General features: G+C 37.6%; 1 protein-coding gene across 3 annotated transcripts in view; it reads left to right on the forward strand.

Annotated features, from left to right (window-relative positions):
- Positions 1-1383: 1383 nt before the first annotated feature.
- The window catches only part of ANK1 (ankyrin 1), a 1899552-nt gene continuing 1872983 nt past the window's right edge, over positions 1384-27952 (forward strand). For 2 of the 3 annotated variants that reach the window (XM_044082990.1, XM_044082992.1), the window contains exon 1: positions 1385-1605. In XM_044082990.1, the coding sequence (XP_043938925.1) occupies positions 1579-1605 (27 nt within the window). In that variant the 5' untranslated portion in view covers positions 1385-1578. Of the gene's footprint in view, positions 1606-27952 lie in introns of all 3 variants that reach the window. The other variant, XM_044082993.1, reaches the window with a different exon arrangement.

Here is a 27952-nt window from a genome sequence, read left to right on the forward strand (position 1 = left end):
ATAAGCACATTGTCAATGAGGCAGTATAAAATCTGTTGATGTTAAGGAACCATATTGCAAAATTCTACCATACAAGGTCATTTGTTTTTGCTCATAAAAAAAGGGGAGATGCAAAATGTGTAAACTCCTCCTTTAAATTACTGTTGTCATCAGTATTTTGGTCATGTAGGGTGGGTTTCTGTGTACTAGACAGCTTCAAAAATCACACGATGAGGATTCGGAAAATAGTGTGAAGGGGTAAATCAAGTTTGAAAATGCTGACACACCTACAGAAATAGTTACATCATGTGCAGGGACTAAATCAGGCCTGAAACTAGGAACATTCCTCCAAAATAGGGACAATTGAGAAGTCTACCATGTTATATGAGCAGAGTCTGCTTTACATAACATTAAAGTAATATATGTTGTATGACATTATATTATGCTACTGCGGCTTCTTTGCATGCCATATGCTGAGTAATACAGGTCTTTGTGTGTCATGCTACATATTAACTGGCAATAGCACACATCCAGCTGCTAATCATATCTCTGTAGGACAGCTGCTGACATGTTGCATCACAGTAGTACATTCTTCTTTCACAGCATGTCCGTGTAGCACAGTTGTCCTGTAAACATCTCTCTCCTGTACACATCTCAGTAGAACAGGTCTATCCACTGTATAGTGCCCCAGTAACATAGCTCTCTTCTTCCTACCAGTACCACACTTTAACCCTGCCCACTATGCTACAATACCAAAACTCACCCCACATAAACATTTTCTAGTAGTTTAGTCTATTGCACACCACATCCTTTCAGCACAGTAGCTGTCATACAGCACATAATGTATATACTACCTTTTGCACACATTATTATGAATTTACAGTATTTCCTTATATTAATGCCCTGAGCAGTGCAGATCCCCTGCTTTTCACCTCTTATGAATAGTATGTAACCTGCATTACATTTTTCTGTAAAAGTTGGCTTCCAAGATATTCTTCTAAGATGCAAACGACATATAAACTTAGACAAAACCACACTTTGTACTTCTGACTAATAATCCAGTCGGTACTTTCACATTTCTGTCAGATGTTTTTACTGTTTTGAAATTGGCATGTTCCAGAAGGCTACAGAATTAATAGGACTTGTCCTCTGTTTTGAGGAGATATGTAGGAGCTTTTCATTTGATGTCTGGGCACTGGATTAGTAATTATTAAACATGTATGTCTGGAAGTTACAGCACGTTTAAGTAGATTGTGTTGCTTTTGTTGTGAGATGGGTGGGTGTGGGTACAGTAATCTTCCAATCTGCAGAGTGCAGAAAAGAGCCTCCTCATCCTTCACGTGCACACACACACACACACACACACACACACACACACACACACACACACACACACACATCTAATTGTGTGTGTCATGAGAGAGGCAGCAGGTTTTCAACTCTGATAAACCCTTTACAAACAGGCTGGGGCCTCACCAGCCAAGAACAAATCTTCCTTCAAACATATGCTGAGAAGAGGCAGAAACTGCATTGCCTTGTGTACACACACTGTTGTCTGGATAAACTGGAGCAGGATAAATATTACTAGAACCAGATAGGATGCCGGTCATCATCTGGGGCAGAAAAGTAAGTCTGTGGTGCTTAGCCACATTTTGTTTTGTTACTTTTCTGCTGATAGAAAGAAGGCAATATTTCTTTGCACTGTGTCAAATGTTTTCTGATTTAGAGCAATTTTTATTTCACTTGTCTTAAGTGAAGCATTGTAATTAGACTGCCTTTTTAACTTTTGCTGAAGTACAGAAGCTGCCTGTTGCATTGGTAACATTTCTTGCCGTATAAAAGTTGAAGCACAAATGTTTTAATGTTCTTTCCCCCTTGAAATGAGTTTGATTTAGCAGTGAAGTCGCACCTGCTGCTTCCTAAGGTTTGATCCCACTGTGATCCTGGAATGCAATTGTTATTGAAAAATCCCTCTGCTCTGCCAAGTCTGTCAGTTCAGATTATAGTGTCCGTATTGATAATGAATGGGAGAATAATGATTTCTTTTCAGCAAATGTGCCATATAAAAAGTGGGATTAGTCCCAGGAGATGAAACATCTATTTGATTTTTACAGCCTAGTGTTGTAGGAGGGCGCAGAAAGTTTTTTTTCTTTGTTGTCTTGCTGTGCAACAGGATACACAAAGCCACTCACTCCAGACAGATTAGAGGTGGTGAAACAGTCTCTGTGTCACATCATGCCTCTTGTATTGACCTTTTTGAACTGGTCTGTAGTTGTACAAAAAAAATATTTGTAACTCTAGTCTGATTTCATCCTGTTTGCTTGTTCTGGATTTTCTGTGACCTGATTCTGACCCAGTGTAGATAAAGATTGTGGAAACAGTACGATTACTTTGGATTTTAAATGTTTAAGGAAATGGCTACTTACATTTTTCCATGAGTAACTTTTGATTCTTATGTCCGACTTCAGGATCCGAAAAACAATTTTTCTTCCTTTCACTTACATCTGAAAATGTTTACGGCAGTAACTGTTAGTATGAAAAGTAATTTAAGTGGCATATGTTCGTAAGCATAAACGTCCAAGTGTTTTTACTGGTAACATTTGCTACTCTATTTTGATGAGTGTTTACATGACATGGCACTGAGTAATACTGATTCAGGTTTAAAAAGATAATATTTTATAATCGCAAGTTATTTTTGTGCAGACCATAAAACATGTTTTGGGTTTCCTCTTTCTGTACAAAGGTACAGAAGCACTACAAGGTGATAGGAAAACAAACACCAAATAAGCTTAATCCTAATAAACAAATAAGGTGCTGATTATGCGTACAGTAAGAGACACCAGAGTATAATTACATATTAGTTAGACACTGCAGATTATTTTAATAGTGCAAATGTCTTTCTTTTTTTCTTGCTCTTGTAGGTGCTTTTCATAGCAGTATGCTTATATTCTGATGTATCGTGGGAATGCACACATATGAAACAGCACTTAATGTTTGTAAGAGTATAATGGTAGAAGAAAACACATATTTATTTAACTTTTATCTTTGATGTGCCTGAAGGCATGGAAGTGATTTTCCTTGGCAATATATTTATAGATTTTTAAAGAATGATTTGGGATATCAGTATGTTTTATATTGTATGCTTTATGCGGAAATGTTAGACTGCATTTAACTCCCATGTTAGGCATTATTAAAATTCTGTTTCAGCTATAGGGCATAGTTATACCTGTGCACAGGCTAAACAAATGCAGATATATTAATGTGTCAGTATGCTTACTGCCTTATTGTAGTGTGCTGTTAGCAGAGACCGTGGTGACAGTGGTTTATCAGTTTTTTTTACATGACATAACAAAAAGTTGAGATCCCTCATCAAATCCTCTAAAGCTAGCTATGAAAACAGAATTGTAGCAGATAGTAAAGACAACCACAAGGCCTTCTATAGTTATGTAAAGAATCTCCACGACAATACCTAGATTTGCTCTGAGATGCTGCACAGTGGTACCGCCTATACTGAGCTACCAGATATTGCCAATATACTGGCTGACAGATTCAGTGCCAACTTTACCCCCCCCCGAAAGGACCAATCATAATACCAGTAGAATGCCAGGCACCTAGTATTACTGCTGCACAGGTTAAAACAGCACTGTCCAAGGCCAAAAATACAGCTTCTATGGCACCTGTCAATATCCCTCGCTGTGTTCTACATGAACTACAGAGTGAACTAGCACCTCACCTGTGTGCCCTGTTCAATCACAGCCTCACCTCAGGCTTTGTCCCTACCGAATGGCGCACTGCTACAGTCATCCCTCTCCACAAAGGAGGAGCGACTGCAGACCCTGGGAACTATCGCCCCATTAGCCTGATAAGTCTGATATGCAAAGCTATGGAATGCATCATCATGGACCTAATAAACAAGGATATAGAGAATCTCCAAACTCTGGATCCCACACAGTTTGGTTTTGTGAAGGGTAGATCATGCCTGCTCAACTTGGTTGACTTCTTTGAGTCAGTCACCAGAGCTGTGGATGAAGACAAGGTGGTTCATACAGCTTACTTTGATCTGGCTAAGGCCTTTGATACCATTACCCACTCAGGAATCATAGAAAAACTCACTAAGCAAGGCATCAACCCCTATATCACTAGGTGGGTTGCAAACTGACCCACAGTGTGAAAGTAGCTGACTCTTAGTCAGACTGCCGACTTGTCAAGCGTGGAGTCCCACAGGGATCAGTCCTGGGTCCTCTCCTGTTTGGTATCTACTTCTCAGAAGTCCAGGCCAACACGAAGGGACTCTGGCTGATGAAGTTCACAGATGATTGCAAGTTGTGAGCCATTATTAACTCTCCAAGTGATGTTGACATCCTACAGAAAGACCTCACTGAGACCAACGACTGATGTCAGAACCATGGCCTTAAGCTCAATGCCAAAAAATGTGTCATCATCCTCTTTGGGGAAAAAAAAACAGTTCCCATGAATTACCACATTGATGGTAGTCCACTGAACACAGAAGGCATTATAAGAGATCTGGGAACACTGGTTGACAGCAATTTTTCTTTTGACCACCACATTGCCACTGTGGTCAGAAAGTCCTTCTATGTGGCACATCTCATTACTAACTGTTTTGCATCCAGGAAGAAAGAGGTCATTGTCTCCCACTACTCTTCCCTCATTTGGCCAATCATTGAGTACAGTGCCTCATTTGGCATGTACCTCACTAGACACCTGCATTAACTGGAGAGGCCACAAAAGCACCTCACAAAGAGGATCCTAGGCCTTAAATACTTGTCCTATATGGACAGACTCAAAAAACTCTAACTATTCTCTGTCTCATATTGCCGACTTAGAGACGATCTCTGCTTGACTTACAAAGCCATGTCTGACCCAGCTCTGTTAGAAATGCTACATCTAAAGAAATCCCAATCCCTCCATACCACACGCTTCAGAGACCTCAACCTCATTACCACAAGAAATAGAACAAGCGGGAGGGACAGGTTCAAAACCCAGAGACTGCCCTTGCTATGGAATAGACTTCACATATATGTCAAACAGAGCACCTCACTGGCCCTCTTCAAGAGAAATCTTGATGAGTGGATGGGAAATAGAAAATTCACCCCGGGATCACTCCAGTGGCTCTACTCGACAGGTAGGCACTGGGAACTAAGGTTGGGTGTCATGATAACAGGGTAATCCTATGGGCTATGCTTGTAAAGGCTCCAGGGCCATTAGCCTAGTACACACTTATGGATATATGGACCTATAAGAGCTTGGCTGTGGTACTTAACTAATATGGTGGCAGCTGTAGTTCCCCTGATAAGAGCACCAGGGTGCACTTCAAAATAAGGGGCTACTGACAGAAAACTGCTCAAGCAAAGCAAAACTCACAAACACATCCAACCACTTTTACACATATATGCATGCTTGCATTTATACACACACACACACACACACACACACACACACACACACACACACATATATATGCATGAGTGCAAATGATTATTATCTTGAGTATGCAATTAATAATGTCATATACACACTAACATTCTCAGACTTTATTTTATTGGATTGTTAATAACATAGGAAGTATATATCATTGTGCACATACATACATTCTCTCCTGGCAGTCCTATACCTGTAATATTTCATTTATGTTTTGTTTTTGGAAAGGAAATACACATGTTGCTGGAAACTGTGTATGTTGTTCCTTTAGCCACAATGATAAATGGATATGTTTGTTCATGAAAATCAGCTAAGAAAGCATTTTAGAACATTCAAAGGTGAAACACAGACATCCTATGAGCTGGTCAAAATATAACCCTTCCTCCCTGAACTCTCGCATGCACACATGAGCACACACACACACACAGACACACACACACACACACACACACACACACACACACACACACACACACACACACACACACACACACACACACACAATGAGATTCTGTATCACAGCTTAATTATACGTGCCTGCCTAGACCCTAGATGCCATTTGTCAGTGTCACCACTCAGAAATAAAACTGACCTCATTTTTAATTGCATTAAACATAGTGGTTGACTGTTACCTCCCAAATATATACCTTTCATGTTTGCAGGTCCCTCCCTTTTCCTGGGGAGGGGGTCTTACCCTTGAATGTTTCCCCTGTGCCTCTGTGGGGTCTTTCTCATCTCCGAAAAATATGCTGAGTGTTTCCACTTCAGACTCATCCAAGAATGGAGTTGTGGGCAATAGAACGGACTCTGGTTGGTACCTATAGTGGGAAGAGTGTATAGACCAACCACTTTGGGCATCAACTGTGGTGTGCAGTATCCTCAGGATAGGAGAACATGGATCATAGACTGTGCTGTGTCAGGACTAGCCACCTGACAGTGTAAAATATGTCTCTAGGTGATACAGTCATTTTGACTAATGTCACCAAATGTGCATGTGTATTTGTAGGTGATAAGTGGATTGATGATCTGGCCTGCTCCAACATATGATAGGGACCCATGCTTATGGTGTGAGGGGTGTATGTGCCCCTGCTGGCCAACCTGTGCCCACCATAAAGCCCAGTAGTACTGGGTCAATAAGCTACTAGCTGCCCAGTGTCCAGTTGCACAGCTTTAGTTACCTGAGATAGCTCTATTGAGCAAAAGTTGGACATAAAACCAATCAATCTGACAAACATGAACTAAGAATTGTTACATTCAGTGTAAGTTCAATGACAGGATGGAGCTTGGAAGTGGATGACATGATGATAAGGAGGAGGCTGGACATCCTGTGTATCCATGAGAAAAGATGGAACGGCAGTGCAGCAAAGCCACTTGGTTTGGGAGCCAGAGTCTACTACTCAGTAGAAGGGTAGAAATGGTGTCGGAAATGTGGTGAGGAGGAGGCTTAAGAAGACAGTAAGGGGTGCCATTAGAGTTACTGGCAGACTCATGCAATCTGACTCTAGTGTAAGGATAGGCCATTATTTATAATCTTAGCCTATGTCCCCCAGCAGGTTTGTGATGGTGAGGAAAAGAGTGCATTTAGACAGCAGTTGGATGACCTACTAGGTAAAGCAGGACCACATATGAGGATTGTCTGGGTCTACATGTGTGTGGCAACAGGAATAAAGAAGCAGAAGACATTCAAGACTTCTGTTAGGTAAATGTCTTGATGGTGGCCAGTACATAATTCCTCAGGGTAGACAGTCACAAGATCACAAACACAACTCAGGGAGACTTCCTCCTATTAAGGAAAGGGCACTGGGATAGAATCAGCAGTTGCAAAAATCAAGCCTTGTGAAACAGCTGGCCGACAGCATAAAACACTTGCCACAATCAGCTGCAAGCAGTGGTCATTGAAGGCTCTAAGGTCAACAGAGATTAGGCTAAAGAACTGGAAGCTGACTGGGGAGAAAGCACAACAGTGGGAATTACTCAGGGCTTTGGCATGTCAAGAAGAGGAGGAAATAGGTGGACATGAAGAATGGCAATGCCTCAAAGCAGGATGTGTGAGGACTTCATAACTGATATGTGGCTAAGCCAGAAATGGAAATAAGGTACATAAGGAAAGCTGATGGTGGAATGCAGAAGTCCAGGAAGTCATCAAAAAAAGGAGTACAGGAAAAAGTGGCAGTAGAAAAGATGGACCAGGCTAGGAAAGAATACTGGTCATTTAACAATGAGGCTATGAGAGGAGCTGTAATAGCAAAGAATAAGGCATCATCAACACTTTATCAGCTTCTGGAAAGTGACTTAGTAGATGGCACAAATAGTAGATGGCACAAATAAACTCTATCAGGTTACAAGGCAGAGACAGAAAGATCAAGGAAAAATAGTCAGACACACTTCATAAGAGATGCCAGCAACAGTCTCTTCACCAGTTCACGGGTCATCAAAGGCAGATGGAAGGATTATGTCCTAGCTGTTTCTGAATGAAGAAAACCCCACAGAAGTTGTATAGCTCCAGACACAGACTATGATGAAAGAAGAGGAGAATTCCACCCTAAAAGAAGTCAGATCAGCACTAAGGAAAATGAAGTCAGGGAAGGTAGCAGCCTCAGATGAGGTCACAGCAGATATGATAAAGATGTAGGGTAAGTTAAAGGAGAAATGGCTCCTGAGTGTACTCATAGCAGTGTGGAGAGAAAGGTACATCCTAGCTGACTAGAATAAACATACTAGTGCCAGCATAAAAGAACAAAGGGGATGTCCACAACTGGGCAGTACAGAAGAATCAAACTTCTGTTACACTTCATGAAAGTTCTGGAGAAGGTGATTGATAAATGAGTACTCATAGTAGTAGAAAAGATGGGAGATGAACAGTTCAGATTCAGATCAGGATGGAGCAAAACTGACCTAATGTTTACAGTGAGACAAATAGTTTTGAAGAAGCTAGAGATGAGGAAAGAGACCAACTGGGCATTCCTAGACTTGGAGAAAGCATATGACAAGGTCCCAAAAAAGCTGATTTGGGCAGTACTGTAGTGGTGCAAAGTCCCAGAAACATTGGTATAATTAGTTCAGGCTATGTACAAGGACCCAATGACTCTAGTACAGTGTTCAAGAGGTGGCTTCAGGGTTTAGCTCTGATCCCACTGCTGTCCATACTGGTGATTGACTTCAGCAGTGAACAGGTCAGAAGGGACAGATAAAGAAAGTTGCTGTATATAGACAATGTGGGATTACACGTAGACACCATTCTTTTCTTAGTGCAAGAAATCTTAACAAAAATAATGGGGAAGCAAAGGTCCAAAAATAGGGACACATTTTAAATATTGCCCATATAAACCCAGAAAGTTGCTGAAGTAGCAGGTATTGCACTAGCATGCATTTTCTAAAGCATGGACAAACCAGTAAAATTGAGAAGTATGCTAGTCTGCAGAGACACTACCCACAAAGCTTGCAAACGCACCACAAAAATATATATGTAGACACAGAAAAAAGTAGTAAGTACTATTTTTTTCTGTGTCTACATATATATTTTTGTAGTTTGTTTGCTAGCTTTATGGTTGTAGTCTGTGTGGACTAGTATGCTTTTCATTTTTCTAAAGGATATGAGGTCTGAAATTCAAATGTCTGTCATTATTTAGTGATAACAGTCCTAAGTGATTTGCCAGATAACCACACATTTTTAGAGGAACAGGTATGATGCAAAAATCTGGATATTTGAGAGATATGGTAGACACTAAAAAAGAAGTTTGGCAAATGATAAGCGAATGGAATGAAAAACTGAAGGCTCATGGGATGAAACTGAGTACATATAAGACAGTTGTAATGGCAGCATATGGGAGAAATCAGAAGAAGCTGAGAATTGAGATAGAAAGGAAAATAGTGGAACAGGTTAATAGCTTCCGGTATCTGGAAGGGGTGGTTGGGGAAAAGGGAAGTTTGATGAGGTTAAAGCTAGAATCAGAAGGGCTGCAACCAACTGACAAGTTTCAGGGATATAGTGTATGACAAATGTCAAAGAAAATGAAAAGTAAGGTGTATAAACCAGTGGTGAGACCAGTACTACTATATGGTACAGAAGGTAAAGTGCCTGGTCAAAGAGAACAGATTACTGGGGTTTGGGCACATGTGCAGAGAAGCAGAAGACAATCTGGCGAAAAGATCTGGGACTGATAGTTTAAGGCAAGAGGAAATGAGGGCATCCAGCAAAGAAGTGGATGAATCGTGTCAGAGGTGACCTGTGACAGTCAGGCATCAGTATCAAAGAAGGTAGGAGAGTGGCATTGAATTGCGAGAGAATAAGACAGTTGACATAACACTCAAACCAAGTGTAGAAAATGGGAAGAAAGTGGTTGGTAATGATGGACGATGATGTAGCCTCTTTGTTCTTTCAGTATTTGCAGGTGTAACTTACAGTTAACAGTTTATTTACAGCAACTCATATATGCAATAACCATTTTATCAGATCTAAGAGGAAATACATTTCTACACCCTAAGTGATGGCTGTGTAAAAAACAGCTTATGCACGCAATTTGGTAAACATTTTTTTAAATGTATTCATCAGTAAGCCGCTCTACTAATGTAAAGAGGTAAAGCCCCTACTACGATCGAGGCAACCTGGGTTCAAATAGTGGCTCATTGGACTAAGGGAACATTAGGGAGGGATGGGCATTACCATCCCGGTGAGGGTAGTTAGGCCCAGTGGGCACTTGTCATGATGATCACTAGTGTAGGCTGGGGATGGTACACAGGTAGGTGAACCCAAGAAGATTTAGGCAGGTGACATGGCTGAGATGCTGTAGAGTCAGGGCAATATGCCAAGTCACCATTGCTTAAAACAAAACTAAGACACATTTAGAATAACAGACACAATAAGCCTTCAAACTGCAATTCCCAGCTCAGAAGGGTATAGGCTATCCTGTCCTTCCACATGAGCGTAGACCACTTTGTTCAACACTTGGCCAAGATTTTTTTTTGTTGTAATACTGATACTGTAATTCCACCAGGATGGTTTGCCTTTTGAGTTTGTCTTATTCTTAATGTAAGTGGGCATAACTCGCTCTATGCAGCTATCAATATGGCTGTACAGGGATTTTGTAAATGGCTCACTGGTTTTGGGGGTGCTTGGAATTTAGCTAAGGTGTCACTTAGTAAAGAGAGATTAGCCTTGGAATAGTTCCTAAAGGTTTTTGGATTAACTGGATCTCCAGATTGAATTTTTATTTCAAGCAATACTGCCTTATGTTTAGATCTGATGAGTGCAGATGTTATATTGTGTGAGGAATATCAGCCTTCCATGTTCGTGAGTACAAGGTCAAGAATGTTTTTACCTCTGGTAGGAAAATGGAGCAACTGTTCCAGGATGTTGGCATTAACAAAGTTTAGGAATCACTGAGCTTGTGCATTAGAATTGGTCTGTAGAGGGGTAGTTGAGATCCCCCATGAATATCATATTAGGTTGAATGGTGTGGGACTCTAGTACATTAAGATAGGTAGTATGGGTTTCCTGGAACATAGAGGGGGACCTATAGGTTGCAAGGATATGTTTATGGTGAGTTGCACATGTATTTGTTCCAGTGGGTCATAACCTGTAAATTTAACTAGTCTGGATGTGATGTCAGTTTTAATATAGACTGAGACTCCTCCATCTTTAGTTCCCTCCTGTGTATTAGTTGGTCTAAAGGTGTGAAAGGCATTATAACCATGCATTGCTGGGTAGTCTCCACAACTTTAAATCATGTCTCTGTTATTATACAGTTGTCTACACTCTCCAGGGAGAGGAAGGCTTGCAGGGAGTGGAGTTAATTGTTAAGACTTATTGCATTGAGCAGTACCACCTTCGGGTATTCCTTCACAGGTTCAGTTTGGCATTGCCTGAAAAAGGCACTGTAGGTGTGGAAACGGTCTTTTCCAATATCCAAAAGCCTAGCGGAGAGAAGTGCAGTCCATCCCTGGCAAAAAAATGTGGCCAAAAGCCTAGAGGACAGAAGTCCAGGCCATCCCCAGCAAAGCAGTGTGGCCAGTCAACCTTGTCTTCCCAGGCTGAATTGACACCAGAAGCTAAGTCAGTTCTTAAAATCAGTCATTTTCTTTTGGTAAAATGACATCATCCATGGAGAAGGTAGTATACTGCTCAGTGCTAGATTCATAATTGCTGAGATACTTAATCAGCAAGCCCAATCATGTCTCATTTTATATGGTCAAGGGAATTGCATCTTGGGTCATTAATACCCACATGGACTATGATGGTGTCTTACTGGTACCTGTGGTTCAGTGATCTGACTGCCTGTGTGACTTGACTGATCCTAACCCTGGAAAGGCAGCTCTGTCCTTACTCAGTCTGGTGAGGGGGAAATAGGTATGCCTCACTATAGAATCTGCAGTGACCAGGAAATTTGGCTGTGTGATGGTTTGCCTTAAGAGCTTAGCAGTAGAGGCACTGGATACAGTGTTACTATGTGTAGCTATGGATGGTGTTTTACAGGAGTGTTTACATGATGGCTGAGGACCGGGGAGATCAAGATGGCTGCTGCTCTATAGACACTGTTAGTCCATAGCTCAGCCACATGCTACAAAAATACCAACTATTTTGGGTTGAGAGTGCTTTCTTTTCTTAAAATATCTTTACTGACTAGTAAAATACAATAAATGTTTTACGGAGTAATACATGAAAATAACTTTTATCAACTTAATCAAGGAAGATTACTGTGGATGTTTCTGGAACTCCATTGCATGTGCCTTCCATGCGGTCTGCTTCTGTGGCTTAGCCTTCACTTCACTAAAATATCAAAAGAAAACCAAAGATGTCAACTGATCCTGATCATATGGATACTCAAACTAGCAAGTCTAAGTTTTCTACAATTGCCTCTCCTGATAAAGACACTCTGACTGAGAGACCAGGGATAGGGAAACAGCTGGAAATTACCAGATCAACTACTGAAAACAAGCCAGAATCTACAAATCTTGAAGACCTAAAATCAGAATATTCAAATGGCTATACAGAGTTTTTCTGAATAACTAAAAACTTATTGAGACTCCATCAACCAAATTCTTACTAGAATTGAAAAAAGTGAAGCAAAGATTTTTATCAATGAAACTAAAATTGAACAAATCCAAAAGGATGTCAATGCAATAAAAAACTTTTCCAAGAAATGCAACAAAAAATTCTGGACTTGGAAGCTAGATCTTGACGTAATAACATCATCATCAGAGGCATACCGGAACAGATTGAACATAATAACTTTACCACAATATTTGCTTTATTCCTTGAAAATGCCTTTTTGAAATTTAATAATTCCTTCTATCATGAGCCCAGATTTCCTTCAGATCACTGTAAAATTTCTCTTAATATAGATTGGTCTACCAAATCTCTTATTAATAATAGAGGTTATTTTTGTTTTTTAAATCCTAATCTATTAAAGAGGAATGCCATAATACAGGAAATAGACTTGCTTTTGGAACATTCTCTACACTCATTTAACTCCAACACACTCCCATTATATATCATCTGGGCCTCCACAAAAGCCATGATTAGAGTATCATCAATAAGTAAAGCTTCTTTTTATAAAGAAAAATTTCTCCTTAAAGAATCGACAATCAAAGACAAAATCACTAAACTAGAACTGGAACTACAAACAAACTTTAAACATGAGACAGAGACACAAATAGCTCACTTACAAGAGAAACTTCATTCTCTACATGCTGATAAATCTTCCTTTCAAGAAATCAAAACCCTGTCTAATTATTCAGAATGGGCACAATTTCCCTCTAAATTCTTAGCTAAACTAATCAGTCAAAATACACCTTCTTCTATTATCACAGAAATAATACACCAAGGTAATATATGCAAAAATAACCAGTATATACTTAAACTTTTTAACCCTTTATACCCATCTGTATAACCCTTCTGATACTTCACTCAACATATTAGAGATATAACCCAAATAAAAACCAATACCACAAACAAATGAATGATCTTGAGCAGAAAAAATGAAAAAAACAAACATAAAATAAAACACTTGCTCAAGATCAAAAAACAGGCACTTAGTTCATATAAGAAACACTATTCAAGTTCGGATAGTAATAATAGTTCAAGTCTCTTCAGACAAGTCCATTCAGGATAGTTACCACAACAATGGTAACATTACAGCACATAAGAGGACACAAAAAATCTTTTCATACTTCGGCAAAGAAATATATATATTCCAAACTTGTGTTTCAAAAAACCTTCCTTTAAGGTATTATCAGGTTGCTAGAAGTCTCTTCAGACCATGTATAATATCACCTTTAAATTAAGAACTCAAGACCATCTTGAATACTGGATGTAAAACATTCCTGTATTAACATATGTCCGGTAAGCGCTTTCGCCAAGCGGCTTTTTCAAACCATTAAAAATACAAAATTACAGAAAACACCTTATATATATTTAAACATAATTGGTTAATAAGCATAATCAACAATCAATTGACTACATAAAGAAATATACTATAAATATGAATAAAAGCATTAAATATAGCAAATCAATCAAAGCGCTTAGTAAACCATCAAAATACATAAGAACTGTATATTTATAAATACTTTATATAAAAATGAGGACTCTAATAAAGTTATCTATAACTGATTCTCCTATTCTTAAGTGCTGGTTTTAATGGAATTTTGTCATTAAGGCCAGGATGAGAATGTGCTTGTAACCTAATAATCCAACTAGTTTCTATTTGTTCAGTATGATTTCTAAGGTCACCGCCTCTCATGCTAGGTACATTAACATAAATAACTAAAAATCTAAATGTATGTGTATCGTTATTCTCTAAAGCATGTTTTGAAAGTGCATTAATATTAGATTTGATATGAATTTGGTATAAATGCTCCCTTATTCTGTCCTTAAGCCTCCTGTCGGTTTTACCGACATAGAAGGCAGGACAGGATAGGCATGTAGCAAGATAAACTACATGTTCTGTATCACAGTTTGCATTAATATTAAAAGTAAACACTTTAGATGTAATAGGATGTATGAACATGTTAATAACAGAAATATAAGAGCAAAAATTACATCTATTACTGGTTTAGTACCAGTATAATCAATACTTCCAAGAGGAGGTTCCCGACTAAGAAAATATAAAAGTCTATGTAAATTCTTTTTATTTCTAAAAAGGAACTATGGCTGTTCACCAACAATCCCCTTGATAACCGGATCAACTGTTAAAATATTCCAATGTTTATAAAAAATCTCCTTAGTTTGTTGAATATCTTGTGTATAAAATAATGATATTTTCTGTTTCACATTATCTGGATGTATATCAGTCCTAGCAACCCTGTAAAATTCATTGCCTTGTTCTGAGAAGATGGGACATTCCAGATCAAGTCTAAGACTCTCAATGTACTGAAAACTAGCATCAATTTATTTTGTTCTATACTTCCTATCTACCAGTCTTTCATGTAAATTCCCTAATTCTTCTTCAAAGTTAGTCTGGGCAGGATTCAGTCTAGATGCACAAATTGCTTGTCCCTTTATGATGTTACTAAAGACATAGCTAGGGTGCATACTATGCCTATGTAATAAAGTGTTTTTATGGCACAATTTCCTATGGACACCCGTATTAAGTCTACCATTACTTAAACGTTGAATAGTTATATCCAAAAAAGCAATATAATGTGTGGATACTGTCATTGTAAATTTTAGAAAATATGATGATGAATTTACCTGTTCTAAAAATTTTTTTAATTCTCCTTCACTCCCTGTCCAAAGAAAGAACAAGTCGTCAACAAAACGTCTATAAAAACTGATGTATTTTTTAAAATAACTCAGTTGGAAAAGTTTTTGTTCTTCCCATGACGCCATAACCAGGTTGGCGGAGCTATTGGCACAAGATGTGCCCATAGCTACGCCATCCTTTTATAAAAATAAATTTTGATTGAAAGAGAAAATATTATTTTCTAATGCTACTTCCAATAACAAACATATAAAATCTATTCTAGTAGGTAACATATCTGTATGCATAATCAAATACTGTTGTATACTCTCTAAGCCTAGTCCATTAGGAATATTTGTAAAAAGAGACTTAACATCCATAGTAACTAATAGAAAAGGGTAGTTATCTGGTAACATACTGGTCCCTTGATATAAGTCTAATAAAAATTGCTTAGAATCTTTAAGAACATATAAATTGGAGTCTACAACTGGTCTCAGGGTTTTTTCAATTAAAATCAATAGAGGTTCAGTAACCCATCCTCTACCTGCTACTATTGGTCTAATTGGAGGATTTATTGGGTGCTTATGGACCTTAGGTAAACCCTGTATAGTCGGAATTATTGGGTTCTCCACCCATAAAAATTCATACATTTCAGTCGTAACTATACCAGTCTTGAGTAAATCATCTAAAGTATTATAAACCCTTAAAATATGTGCTTGGACATCTGATAAACTTATAGAACTATAAAACTTAGTATCTTCTAACATTTCCTTCATACATCCATCATAAACATCTTTATCTAGCACTACGACTGGGCCACCCTTGCCTGCACGTCTAATTGAAATGTTTCTATCATTTTTAAGAGTATCCAAGGCTCTCCTTTGTCTAATGGTCAAATTACCTTTTCTATATCTGGAAGTATGTTTATCTGTTAAAGAATAAATGTCTTTCTCAACAATTTTACAGAACGCATCCACTAGTGGATGCAAATTAGGTACAAAAACACTTGGTTTTCAAAATCGTACCATCTGTGTTTCAGTAACAACGTTATTAAATAGCATTTTTAGCTGTAAATTAAGTGCAAACAACTTAACATCTAATATAGTATCCACTATATTACCCTTCATGGAAGGTATAAATGACAATCCTTTATTTAAAACCTCTAATTCATACTTATCTAATGGCCTGTGTGAGGGGTTCCACACTAAGTCATTCTTTCCCACATTTTCTTTAGGGTAGGCTCTTTCATTTCCCCTCCTGGAGTCCTCCTTTTTTTGTCTTCCCCTGCTCGTAGAGCAACTTCTCCCTCTGTTGTATGTGTTGGAGATGGGGAAAGGACTAGGGTGTTCTACTAAGTTGTAGCTACTAGGTGTTATAGATGTTTTTCTACGAACAACCAAGGCATTTCCTGGCAATGAATCAGTACTTGTTGAACCCATATTATCCCTCCTATCTATAGTGGGTTCAGCATTATTTGCTCTACTACTAGAATCAACATTATCAGACCTTACACTAGTGTTGGGCTCTAAAGACATATCATCTATCACCGTGATACTTCCAGTGTTATTAACATCAATATTACTATCACCATTAGTAAAAACATTGGCATTAGAAACTGTTGCATTGAAAGAAACATTCCTACTATTCTTGCTTTCTCTATTATTACTAGTATTCAACACATGTAAATCATTTTGATTATTATGTCCATTGCTTTGTCTATTTAAATTATTATTATTATGCCTAGGCCAAGTAAAGACCTGGCCATTTGAAAAATTATAGGTATCTCTTGATAGCTTTTGTTTCTTCTGTTCCAACAACCTTTTTTAAAACGGAGAAATGCTATCTATCAAGCGGTCAAGTAGCGGCTCAACAACACTATCTTTAAAATTATGAAATAAGTCATTCTGTTGTTTCTTTATAAGTTCTTGTAAAGCATGTTCTTCAGGCGTGAAGAACTCATTAAGCAATGTCATATAATTGATGCTCACTTCGATATTTAGCTGTTGCCAGCGATACAGTAACTCTGGATATATATTCCCTGTCGTTGGCACTTTCAAAATTCTCAACCCTCTCGGTATGATCCTGTTCTTGATACAAGCTTCGAAGTGGAAGCATTGCATCTGTAGACGTTTTAATTTCAGTAGATTGGGTTCCAAAGAAGAGAGGACAGCATTCAAGGTTTCAAAATTGGTGTTGCTTAAGGTTTCATCACTATTAGCAGCTACAAGTTCAAACTGAAGCAACGGATTGACGTCAGCGATGACGCAGTCTTGCAGGCGAGAATAGGTCGTTTTGCTTTTCACTGTTTTATTAGGATTATATGGTAGTTCTACATTGTTATCGATTAATTCTGCCATAGTTATGTTGTGGTAATAGAAAATGCAAGTGAAAATAACCCAAATAAAAACCAATACCACAAACAAATGAATGATCTTGAGCAGAAAAAATGAAAAAAACAAACATAAAATAAAACACTTGCTCAAGATCAAAAAACAGGCACTTAGTTCATATAAGAAACACTATTCAAGTTTGGATAGTAATAATAGTTCAAGTCTCTTCAGACAAGTCCATTCAGGATAATTACCACAACAATGGTAACATTACAGCACATAAGAAGACACAAAAAATCTTTTCAGACTTCGGCAAAGAAATATATATATTCCAAACTTGTGTTTCAAAAAAACTTCCTTTAAGGTATTATCAGGTTGCTAGAAGTCTCTTCATCTAGACTGAATCCTGCCCAGACTAACTTTGAAGTAGAATTAGGGAATTTACATGAAAGATTGGTAGATAGGAAGTATAGAACAAAATAAATTGATGCTAGTTTTCAGTACATTGAGAGTCTTAGACTTGATAGGGCATGTCCCATCTTCTCAGAACAAGGCAATGAATTTTACAGGGTTGCTAGGACTGATATACATCCAGATAATGTGAAACAACAGAAAATATCATTATTTTATACACAAGATATTCAACAAACTAAGGAGATTTTTTTATAAACATTGGAATATTTTAACAGTTGATCTGGTTATCAAGGGGATTGTTGGTGAACAGCCACAGTTTCTTTTTAGAAATAAAAAGAATTTACATAGACTTTGTTTTCCTAGTCGGGAACCTCCTCTTGGACGTATTGATTATACTGGTACTAAACCATGTAATAGATGTAATTTTTGCTGTTATATTTCTGTTATTAACATGTTCATACATCCTATTACATCTAAAGTGTTTACTTTTAATATTAATGCAAGCTGTGATACAGAACATGTAGTTTATCTTGCTACATGCCTATCCTGTCCTGCCTTCTATGTCGGTAAAACCGACAGGAGGCTTAAGGACAGAATAAGGGAGCATTTATACTAAATTCATATCAAATCTAATATTAATGCACTTTCAAAGCATGCTTTAGAGAATGATGATACACATACATTTAGATTTTTAGTTGTTTATGTTAATGTACCTAGCATGAGAGGTGGTGACCTTAGAAATTATACTGAACAAATAGAGACTAGTTGGATTATTAGGTTACAAGCACATTCTCATCCTGGCCTTAATGACAAAATTCCATTAAAACCAGCACTTAAGAATAGGAGAATCAGTTATAGATAACTTTATTAGAGTCCCCTTTTTTATATAAAGTTTTTTTATATACAGTATTTATAAATATACAGTTTTTATGTATTTTGATGGTTGACTAAGCGCTTTGATTGATTTGCTCTATTTAATGTTTTTATTCATATTTTTAGTATATTTCTTTATGTAGTCAATTGATTGTTGATTATGCTTATTGACCAATTATGTTTAAATATATGTAAGGCGTTTTCTGTAATTTTGTATTTTTAATGGTTTGAAAAAGCCTCTTGGCGAAAGTGCTTATCGGACATATGTTAATAAAGGAATGTGTTATATCCAGTATTCAAGATGGTCTTGAGTTCTTAATTTAAAGGTGGTGATATACATGGTCTGAAGAGACTTCTAGCAACCTGATAATACCTTAAAGGAAGGTTTTTTGAAACACAAGTTTGGAATATATATTTCTTTGCCGAAGTCTGAAAGGATTTTTTTGTGTCCTCTTACATGCTGTAATGTTACCATTGTTGTGCTAACTATCCTGAATGGACTGGTCTGAAGAGACTTGAACTATTATTACTATCCGAACTTGAATAGTGTTTCTTATATGAACTAAGTGCCTGGTTTTTGATCTTGAGTAAGTATATTAGAGATATAACCTTTCCTAAATCAGCTAAGCTTCCCCAGACTTAATAGTGAACAACAAGAATTTTTATTCTTTCATATTTCTCAACAAGAAATAATTGTCGCAGTCAATAATCATAAACCTAATAAAGCCCCTGGCCCAGATGGCTTCACGGCAGAATTTTATAAAGGCTTTACCCAAATGTATCCAAACTTTTGCATCAAGTATTTAACTGTATCATTCAATTTGGAATTAGTGATATTCATTTCAACGTATCTAAAATGATTTTCATTTGTAAATAAACTCCGACCTTAAAAATCCTTGGAACTGTAGACCCACCTCCCTGATTAATCTTGACATAAAGATCTTTGCATCCATACTAGCTAACAGAATTAAATCAGTCATAACAGATATTATTTCCCCTGAACAATTGGGCTTCTTTCAACATAGACAAACATTTGACCACACTCACTGGTGCAATGATATCTCTCTCTAAGTTCACATGAACCCCCATATATACCCTAGCTATTGATGCTTCTAAAGCCTTTGATTGCCTCAACATTGACTTTTTACTTGCAATTCATCCTTGTTTTAACATAGCACAGGCTTTTATCCAGACTATTAAAACCCTCTATTCTAAGGCACACACAACCTTACAAATAAATAAACAGTTGTCATTCAGGATTGATATTAGGATTGGTGCAAGACAAGACTGCCCACTATCCTCCTATTTGTTTAACCTATACATTGAGCCCCTTTTTTTATTAATTACTCAAAAAACTTTATCACATTCCTGCTCCTTTTGGTACCAATATCCCTCTATCAGCCTTCGCAGATGATTTAAACTTTTACTACTCTCTTCCCAGTTCATATTTTTACAAACTTCTATCTTCATTTAATATCTTTTCTAAATTCCCTAATTACAAATGAAATCCCAGGACATCTTTCATTTTTCTTATTAATTTCTATTGTCAGTTTCTTTTGATATTTCATCCACAGAAATAGGTATCAAACAATCTCTACAATACCTAGGAGTTTCATTTCATCACAACACTACCCATTACTATCATAATATTACAAAATTGTGGTTGTATGTTCAAAATGACCTTAATAGATGGCTGAAACTTAAACTTCCCCTCCTCGCAAAAATAGCTACAATTAAAATGAACATCCTCCCCAGATTTCTGTTCATCTTTGATGCTTCTATTATAATGATTCATAACACCTTTTTTAAATGTCTACACTCTGCTCTTTCATCTTTTCTATGGTCTCCCAAATCTACTACAATTAGCTAGAAAAAGCTTTCTTATCCCAAAGAAAAAGGGGGCCTTGGCCTATCAGATTTTAAACTGTATTATTATATCATCAACTGTAGCAGAGTAATAGCCATTTTGGACTTTTCTTATAAGTCCCCAGACTGGTCCCCAGTTTGGGTTAAACTCTTTCATAATTATATTAAAACATTTAACTTTAACCCTAAAGCCCTCCCCTCTCTTAATAAAGAAATTCTGAATAAAACTAACATACTAATGTCTTTAAAACATAAAATAACTAACTTACAAAAGGTTTTTAAATCACTAAACCTGTCTCCTGCGTTTTACACACTACAACCCATCCACCTTAATCCCAACCTCAAATTGAACAAGAAAATGATTAACTTGGACCAATACCCTCTTTTAAAAGACAAACCTATCTCTGATTTCTTTCCTCTTAAGAGCAGTTCTATTTCTGAAACGAGGTCTCAACTGAGCCTTCCCAAAAGTTACACAATTATTACAAGACAAATTAAAGAATTGTGCCGCACTATTTTGGCAGACCCTTCCTTGACATCAAATGATATTAATACATGTAAAACCCTATGGAGATTATTCTTCCTGAAAAATATGATTTCCTGCACGTACAAGCTTATTAGTTCTATTAAAACTCAACAAGAGCTCATTTATTCCAAATACTGGCCAGACTAAGATCCTCAGTCTCAACCAGTCAAATGTCCAAATCTATTCAAATATCATCCAAATTTATCCCTAAAGAAACTTAGATATACTCAGCTCATGCTGTTAAATAATACCTACCTTGCTCCATGCATGTTAAATAAAATATATCCCAATACCTCCCCCTTTTGTACATTCTGTCCTAACCAAAGTGCCAACCTTATCCACATTTTCTGGAGTTGCAAGTACACCTCTAAACTTTGGTACTGCCTAAGAGTTCAACTGGAAAAATACACTATGCAAAATCTACCCTGTCCTGGAAGTTCACATTATTACATAATCCCCCCTCTGGGTTGTCCAAATTGCAGCTTCGTACTTTAATTTCTCTTTTCATGCTAATTAAATACTATATTACACTTAACTGGAAGGACAGGTCTGCACTTTCATGGGATGGATTTAAACACCTAGCTATTAAACACCTCTCAGCTCACAAGTACTTATTTTACAGCATGAGACATCACCACTAATTTATAGAGTATTGGAAGATGATGTTTGATTATATTCTATCGTAAATGTTATTTAAATATTATCTGTTCTCTCTGTTGTTTGGGCAAAGTACTCATTTGTATATAGTTTGATTTTATTGGTTAAGCATTGTATATAGTTTGGTTACTATTACTGACAAAAAACGAATAAAGAGATTAAAAAAAAAAAAAAAAAAAAATGATGAATGAGGACCGTTTTTTTTTTTTTTTTAATTGTGCTGTGCAAGAGGTCTAAGTGTTTTAGGAAAGTTACATGTAAGTGTTTCAGCTTAAGTAGTTTTATGTGTAGAGTCTTTACGCTGTGCAGTAGGTGTGGTGCAATTGTCACTGACAACCTCTATAGGATTAGTTTTGGTTGTATGAGGGAGTTTTGCCTCCAGCGTTAAAGTATGTGAGTTGTAAATACAGTTTATCTGTTTTATTAAGAATAACTTAATTGTCAGTGTACATGAAGCAATTGCTACAATTACGCTGAATACCCATCTCAACCAGATTGGCCACATTGAGAGTCAGGAAACGCCTATCCATGGCTACTGATCTACTAGGGAAGAGTGAGGGAAATCTATATATTGTATAAGTCAATATGACAAGGAACTTGATGACAGAATGCTCAGCTGTGCACAAACTAGATGGTCTTGTAGTTATCAAAATCTGTCTGGACAGTAAAGGTATCTTAAGTAAAACTTACACTGTGCAGATCGGCGTCTACACAGATTACAACAGGAAATTATGCTACGAGGTATTGGTGACTATACAGATCACTGCTAGGTGCTGCTGTGTGCGGAGAGCAGCACTTCTAACTCAATACTGTGGAAAAGGTCAAAAAGTGCAGATATTCAAGACAGAAACACTCAATTAATGCAAATGCAGATGTGACAAAAACAATGCAAAAATCAACTGGCACAATAAGACTTACAACAACAATTCCCAGCTCAGAAGGGTGTAGGCTATCCTCTCCTGCCACACAAGTGCAGACCACAAACCTTCCTAATGTAAAATAGCTGGTTTGGGGCCCAACTGCTTAAACCAGAACAAAGACACGTAGAATAACTGACACAATAAGCATTCACTAGCAATTCCCAGCTCAGAAGGGTGGAGGCTACCCTCTCCTCCCACAACAGTGTAGACCTGAGACCTTCTTAAATTAAAATAACTGGTTTGGAGTCCAAGCATTTAACGCCGAGCTAAGACACTTTTAGAATAACAGACACAGTAAGCCTTCAACCAGCAATTCTCAACTCAGAAGGGTGTAAGGTACCTCTACTGCCACAAGAGTGTAGACAACAAACCTTCTTTATGTAAGATGACTAGTTTGGAATCTAAGTGCTTAAAAAGAGGCTTAGAATAGAAGTTACAATGTAATCAGGCTACTAACAAGCAGTAATAAATGCACCAAATTCAGTTTAAATTTCTCCCCTACTCCTTCCTGATAGTACTAAGGAAATACTGCATACCACAAGCTCCCCAACCATTACTAGGGAACAGGTCATCAATGCACTTTCCAAGGCCAAAAACACTGCATTGATGGGCCCAGTTAACATCCTGGGATGCTTAATAAAATAGCATGAAACATGACCTCTCTGGTTCACTTGAATCACTTTTCAACTGGAGCCTACAGTCAAGTTTTGTGCCCAAGGAATGGAAGATGGCTACAGTCATTCCTCTGCAGAAAGGAGGTCCAAACACTAATTCGCGTAACTATAGGCCTGTCTGACCAGCCTCGTATGTAAAGCCATGGAAAGAATCATCATGGACATGATGAATGGGGACATAGGTAACCTGCAAGCTCTGGACCCATTACAGTTCAGCTTTGGAAGGTCATGTCTATTAAATCTGGTGGACTTTTTTCAGATGGTCACCAAAGCATTGGATGAAGGCAAGACTGTGCACACAGCTTACTTTGACCTAGTCAAGACTTTTGATGCAATACCCCACTCAGGCATTAATAGAGAAGCTCACTAAAGTAGGTAAAAACCCTTTTAGCACCCACTCGATAACCAACTGGTTGGACCCAGGAGGTCAAAATAGGCAAGGCCACCCACTAGCGGTGTCCCCCAGGGCTTGGTACTTGGTCTTTTCCTTTTTGGTATCTATTTCTCTGAAATGGTAGCAAATGCTAATGGTTTATGGTTGAATAAGTTTACAGATGATTGCAAATTGGGGGTTATCATCAACTCCCCTGCAGATACTAGCCTATCTCTGACTAAAAATGGTGCCAAAGCCATGGTATTAAACTCAATGCTAAGTAATGCATAATTGTACCCTTTGTGAAGTCAACCTTCCCAGCTAATTATCATGTTGATAATGCGCCCCTAAGAGCTAACCCAGTAGTTAAGGATCTGGGTATGCATGTAGACAGTAGCTTTACCTTTGACCACTATATGGTCACAGTGTTGAGAAAATTCTTTTTATGCCACACAGCTTATAAGTAAGGGCGTGGAATCTAGGTTCAGAGAGGTCATTATCCCACTGTACACCATCCTTATTGGACCAATCATTGAGTACAGTGCTGCCTTTGGCATGTACCTCACCAGGCATATGCAGCAACTAGAGTGATCTCAGAGGTTTCTTATGAAAAGAATACAAGGTGTAACAAACCTGCCTTAAGCAGAGCACCTTAAAGCCCTTTCACTTTACTCAGTCTCCAATAGGTTGCTGATCTTTGCCTGGCTTACAAGAGATCTGCAAACCCCACACTTATGAATCTCCTGCATATTTGTAAGTCAAACATTATCAGAAATACAAGGTCTAAGGACCTGAACTTTGTCTGTAACTTAAACATAACTTGTTGGAGAGAGAGAGATGTCTTCCAGAGACTGTCTCTCCTATGGAACAGACTTCCCATCATCTATTATCCAGTTTAAGTGCAAACTAGACCATTGGATAGGGAATAGGAAATGTACACTGAACCTGGCATCCATATCCCTTATGGAGTGAGGTAGCTTATAAATGCCTGCCCCTCAATGTCCTGTTTGGATACAGGACATCATTACTCTTTTGGCAAGGCTTAGAAAGTCCCCCTTGGTCATTAGTCTAGTAACAATCTAGGAATCTGTACGTCTGGCTTGGGCATACGATTGGGGCTGCAAGGGATGGGGGTGATGGGTAGGCCATATAGGAAAAAGATTCCCCCATCAAGCAGATGCTTAGATGTGCTGAGCCCCTAGATGCCTAGTTCTATGACTGGCCCTAGTAAGTGGATTAAATCGGGAAGCAAAGAATGACAAACTGGTAAACCCAATTGTGGGCAGGTACCTGGGTGTTGGGCTGGTAACAAGGACAGTGGGGGCGGGAGTGTGGCAAAAATGTATTCATCACTTAATTTCATAAAAATATTACACTGACATTTTAGAACTCGGGTACTGAGAAATACTGAAGTCATGACACTATTTTTACTTTGATGAATACAACTTCATAAATTTGATAATATTTCAGCCGTGACTTACACTGTGGCCATATATTTAAGTATGTATATGAATAAATATTTGTTAACAAAATTAATCCAGAGACAGTGTTTCTCTTTCAAGATCTTGCTCAGAGCTAAATGGTATGATAAACAAAACGGTATACTTGAGACATACAAACATACATTATTTCTTAGCTAGTGAACTGTAGAAAAACAAGGCATCAAAGAGGTACAGCTGTTAGCATTATACCATTTAATGTCCTCACTTTTGTAGAAGGTTTCTGATTTTTGCCTTGTATTTTAGTCCTGTCTCCCATAACATTTTCTGAATTTCTGGTAAATTACTGAGGATTAGAGTCAGTCAATAATGCGCAATAGTAGAGTTTTTTTTTTTTTTTTTTTTTTACTTCTTATTGTTCACAAAATGTATGTTGAAGTACAACCTGTTGTTCCATTAACATTCTAAGTGAATTACAGTCATATTTAAAAATTGTCCCTGATTTTAAGACTTAGTGCCTTCATTATTTTTGCCTTTTCCCAGAACATTTGAACAAAGAATTTGAGAGGTACAGTTAACATTAGTGTCTTAGAACACTTGGTTTGCTATTTCATTTCCTGGCTGAGGTAGAATTATGTGTGAAGATTGCATTATGTATACATAGGTTTTAACATGTTCTCTGGTTTCTTTCCACATGTTAAAGACGTGGCAAGTGGACTGGCAAGGCTGTAAACTGCCCCTTGGTGGTAGTTTGTGAATGTGTATGTGCATGCACAGAGTATCACATCCAGCAACAAGATGCTCAATTGTTTCCAGTTTTGTTTTAAAGAACCTGCATTTGTCTGTTTCGCCCACATATTCAATGGACTTTGTAAACCAGTGTGTACATAGTCCAGTATTCTTGGCCGCCAATATTAACCTTTCATCTTTTGGTTTAAATTCACTTCTGCTTATCCATTCCTACATCAGATCCTGGGGTCTATATCAGAACACTAAAGTTTTAAAACTTCGAATGTTCTAATATTGACCCATTTTAATCGAACACTAAAAATAGCAAAGCTGCAGAACACCAAATTCTTTCCTAGGGAAAGAATTCAGTTGGCCGGTTCTGTGGCTTTGCTATTTTCAGCGCTGTGGTGGAGATTTACGGGTCGGGTTCAGGTAAGTGTGCGATTGTTTGGTTGTTAGGATTAGGGTGCGGGTTAGGTGAGTTAGGGTTAGGTGAATTAGGTTTAGGGGCGGGTTAAGTGAGTTAGGGTTAGGGCGCGGGTTAGGTGAGTGTGCAATAGTGACAGACCTTAGGGTTAGGGTTTGGGTTAAGGTAAGTGGATAGATAGTAGTGTATGAATAGTTTAGTGTAGGGTTAGTTGTAGGATTATAAGTGTATGTGTGTGCATTCATATTTTTTTAAGTGTGCTTGTGTTGTGTTTGTGTTTCGGAATAGCAAATTTTTTCCCCAAGGAAAAAATTTGCTGTTCTGAATGCTCGATATTATGTGGTTTAGATATTTTAGGTTTGATGAAATAGCGTTCGCTATTTTTATCTTTCGATAACGTGATATAAACGCAGATCCTGAACCAACATGAGATTGCTACAGGAGCTTTCTGTACTTGCAACTATATTTATGCCTTTTCCACATTTCTTGCCTCCACATCTGATCATACCTTCTTATATTCTTTCTTTTGTTTTTTTTTTGGCACATTCATTTGCTGCCTAATTTTTATCTATTTCTGGTTTGCTTTCCATTCCTGCTTGACACTGATGTGCTTCTGCTATGCAGCAAAGCCATCTTAGACTTGTTCTCCTCATGTTTTAAGCTTTCACTGTGTTTGGATCTAATGATGTTAGCAGATATGTATGCAGTTGTTAAAATTGCAGATCTATACCTGTAATCAATTTCAAGGAGGCCCATACCTTCTTAAGAACGAGGTGTATCTTGGTATACACTAGTTTTTATATATAATTTCATGAGGATGAAGCATTTTTTTTTGTTTTCCTGTCCAACTGATTCAATACCCTTTGGGACCAGTTAACCACCCCAAAACTGTAAGTTGGAACACGAAGAGCAAATTACTTTATAGTTTATAGCTTGGACTTTGTTCCTAGAAGGCTGATTTCATTTAACTTAGTCTCCTAAAATATTCCTTACTGAGTTTTGTTCACATTTGTCCATGTTTTATTGCTGATCCTTCATCAGTTCCCAAATATTTATACACTCCCTTCTGTTCGAGTTCCTTTATATCACATTCCTGTCCCACACTATTTTCTTTATCCTATAGTTTTCCTGCTTTAAATGTTGCTTTTGTACATTTATCAAGACCAAATGACATTATTATATTGTCTGAGAGTTTTGACCACTTGAAGTTGTTCTTTCAACTCCTCGTCTGATTAACTATACAGTTTTAAATCATTGACATAAAAGATGATAAGTCATTGACCTTTGTTTACTAGGAGTCAAATTATAACCATGATCTAATCTGTTAAGTTGAAAACTTAATGGGTTAAGGGCAAGACAAAAGAGCAGCAGTGACAGAGTCACCCCCAGAATATCCCCCCTAGAAATTTTATCCTGGGGATAATAATTTGTCCTTTATCATGGCGTAGCTGGAAAGTGATTTATCACTGTTTCATGGTCACTGTAATGTAATTGATCAGTATATGGTGTATCTTGTACATCTGCAAACACCCCTTCATCCATGAATGTGGAATATTGTCAAATACTTTTTTGTAATCTATCCATGCCATACTTATTACAATTTTCCATTATGACTTTATCAACAAATGA

This window comes from Protopterus annectens, chromosome 9.part0 (assembly GCF_019279795.1).
Source record: "Protopterus annectens isolate FY-2018-M chromosome 9.part0, PAN1.0, whole genome shotgun sequence".
In the NCBI taxonomy this organism is placed as follows: domain Eukaryota; kingdom Metazoa; phylum Chordata; order Ceratodontiformes; family Protopteridae; genus Protopterus; species Protopterus annectens.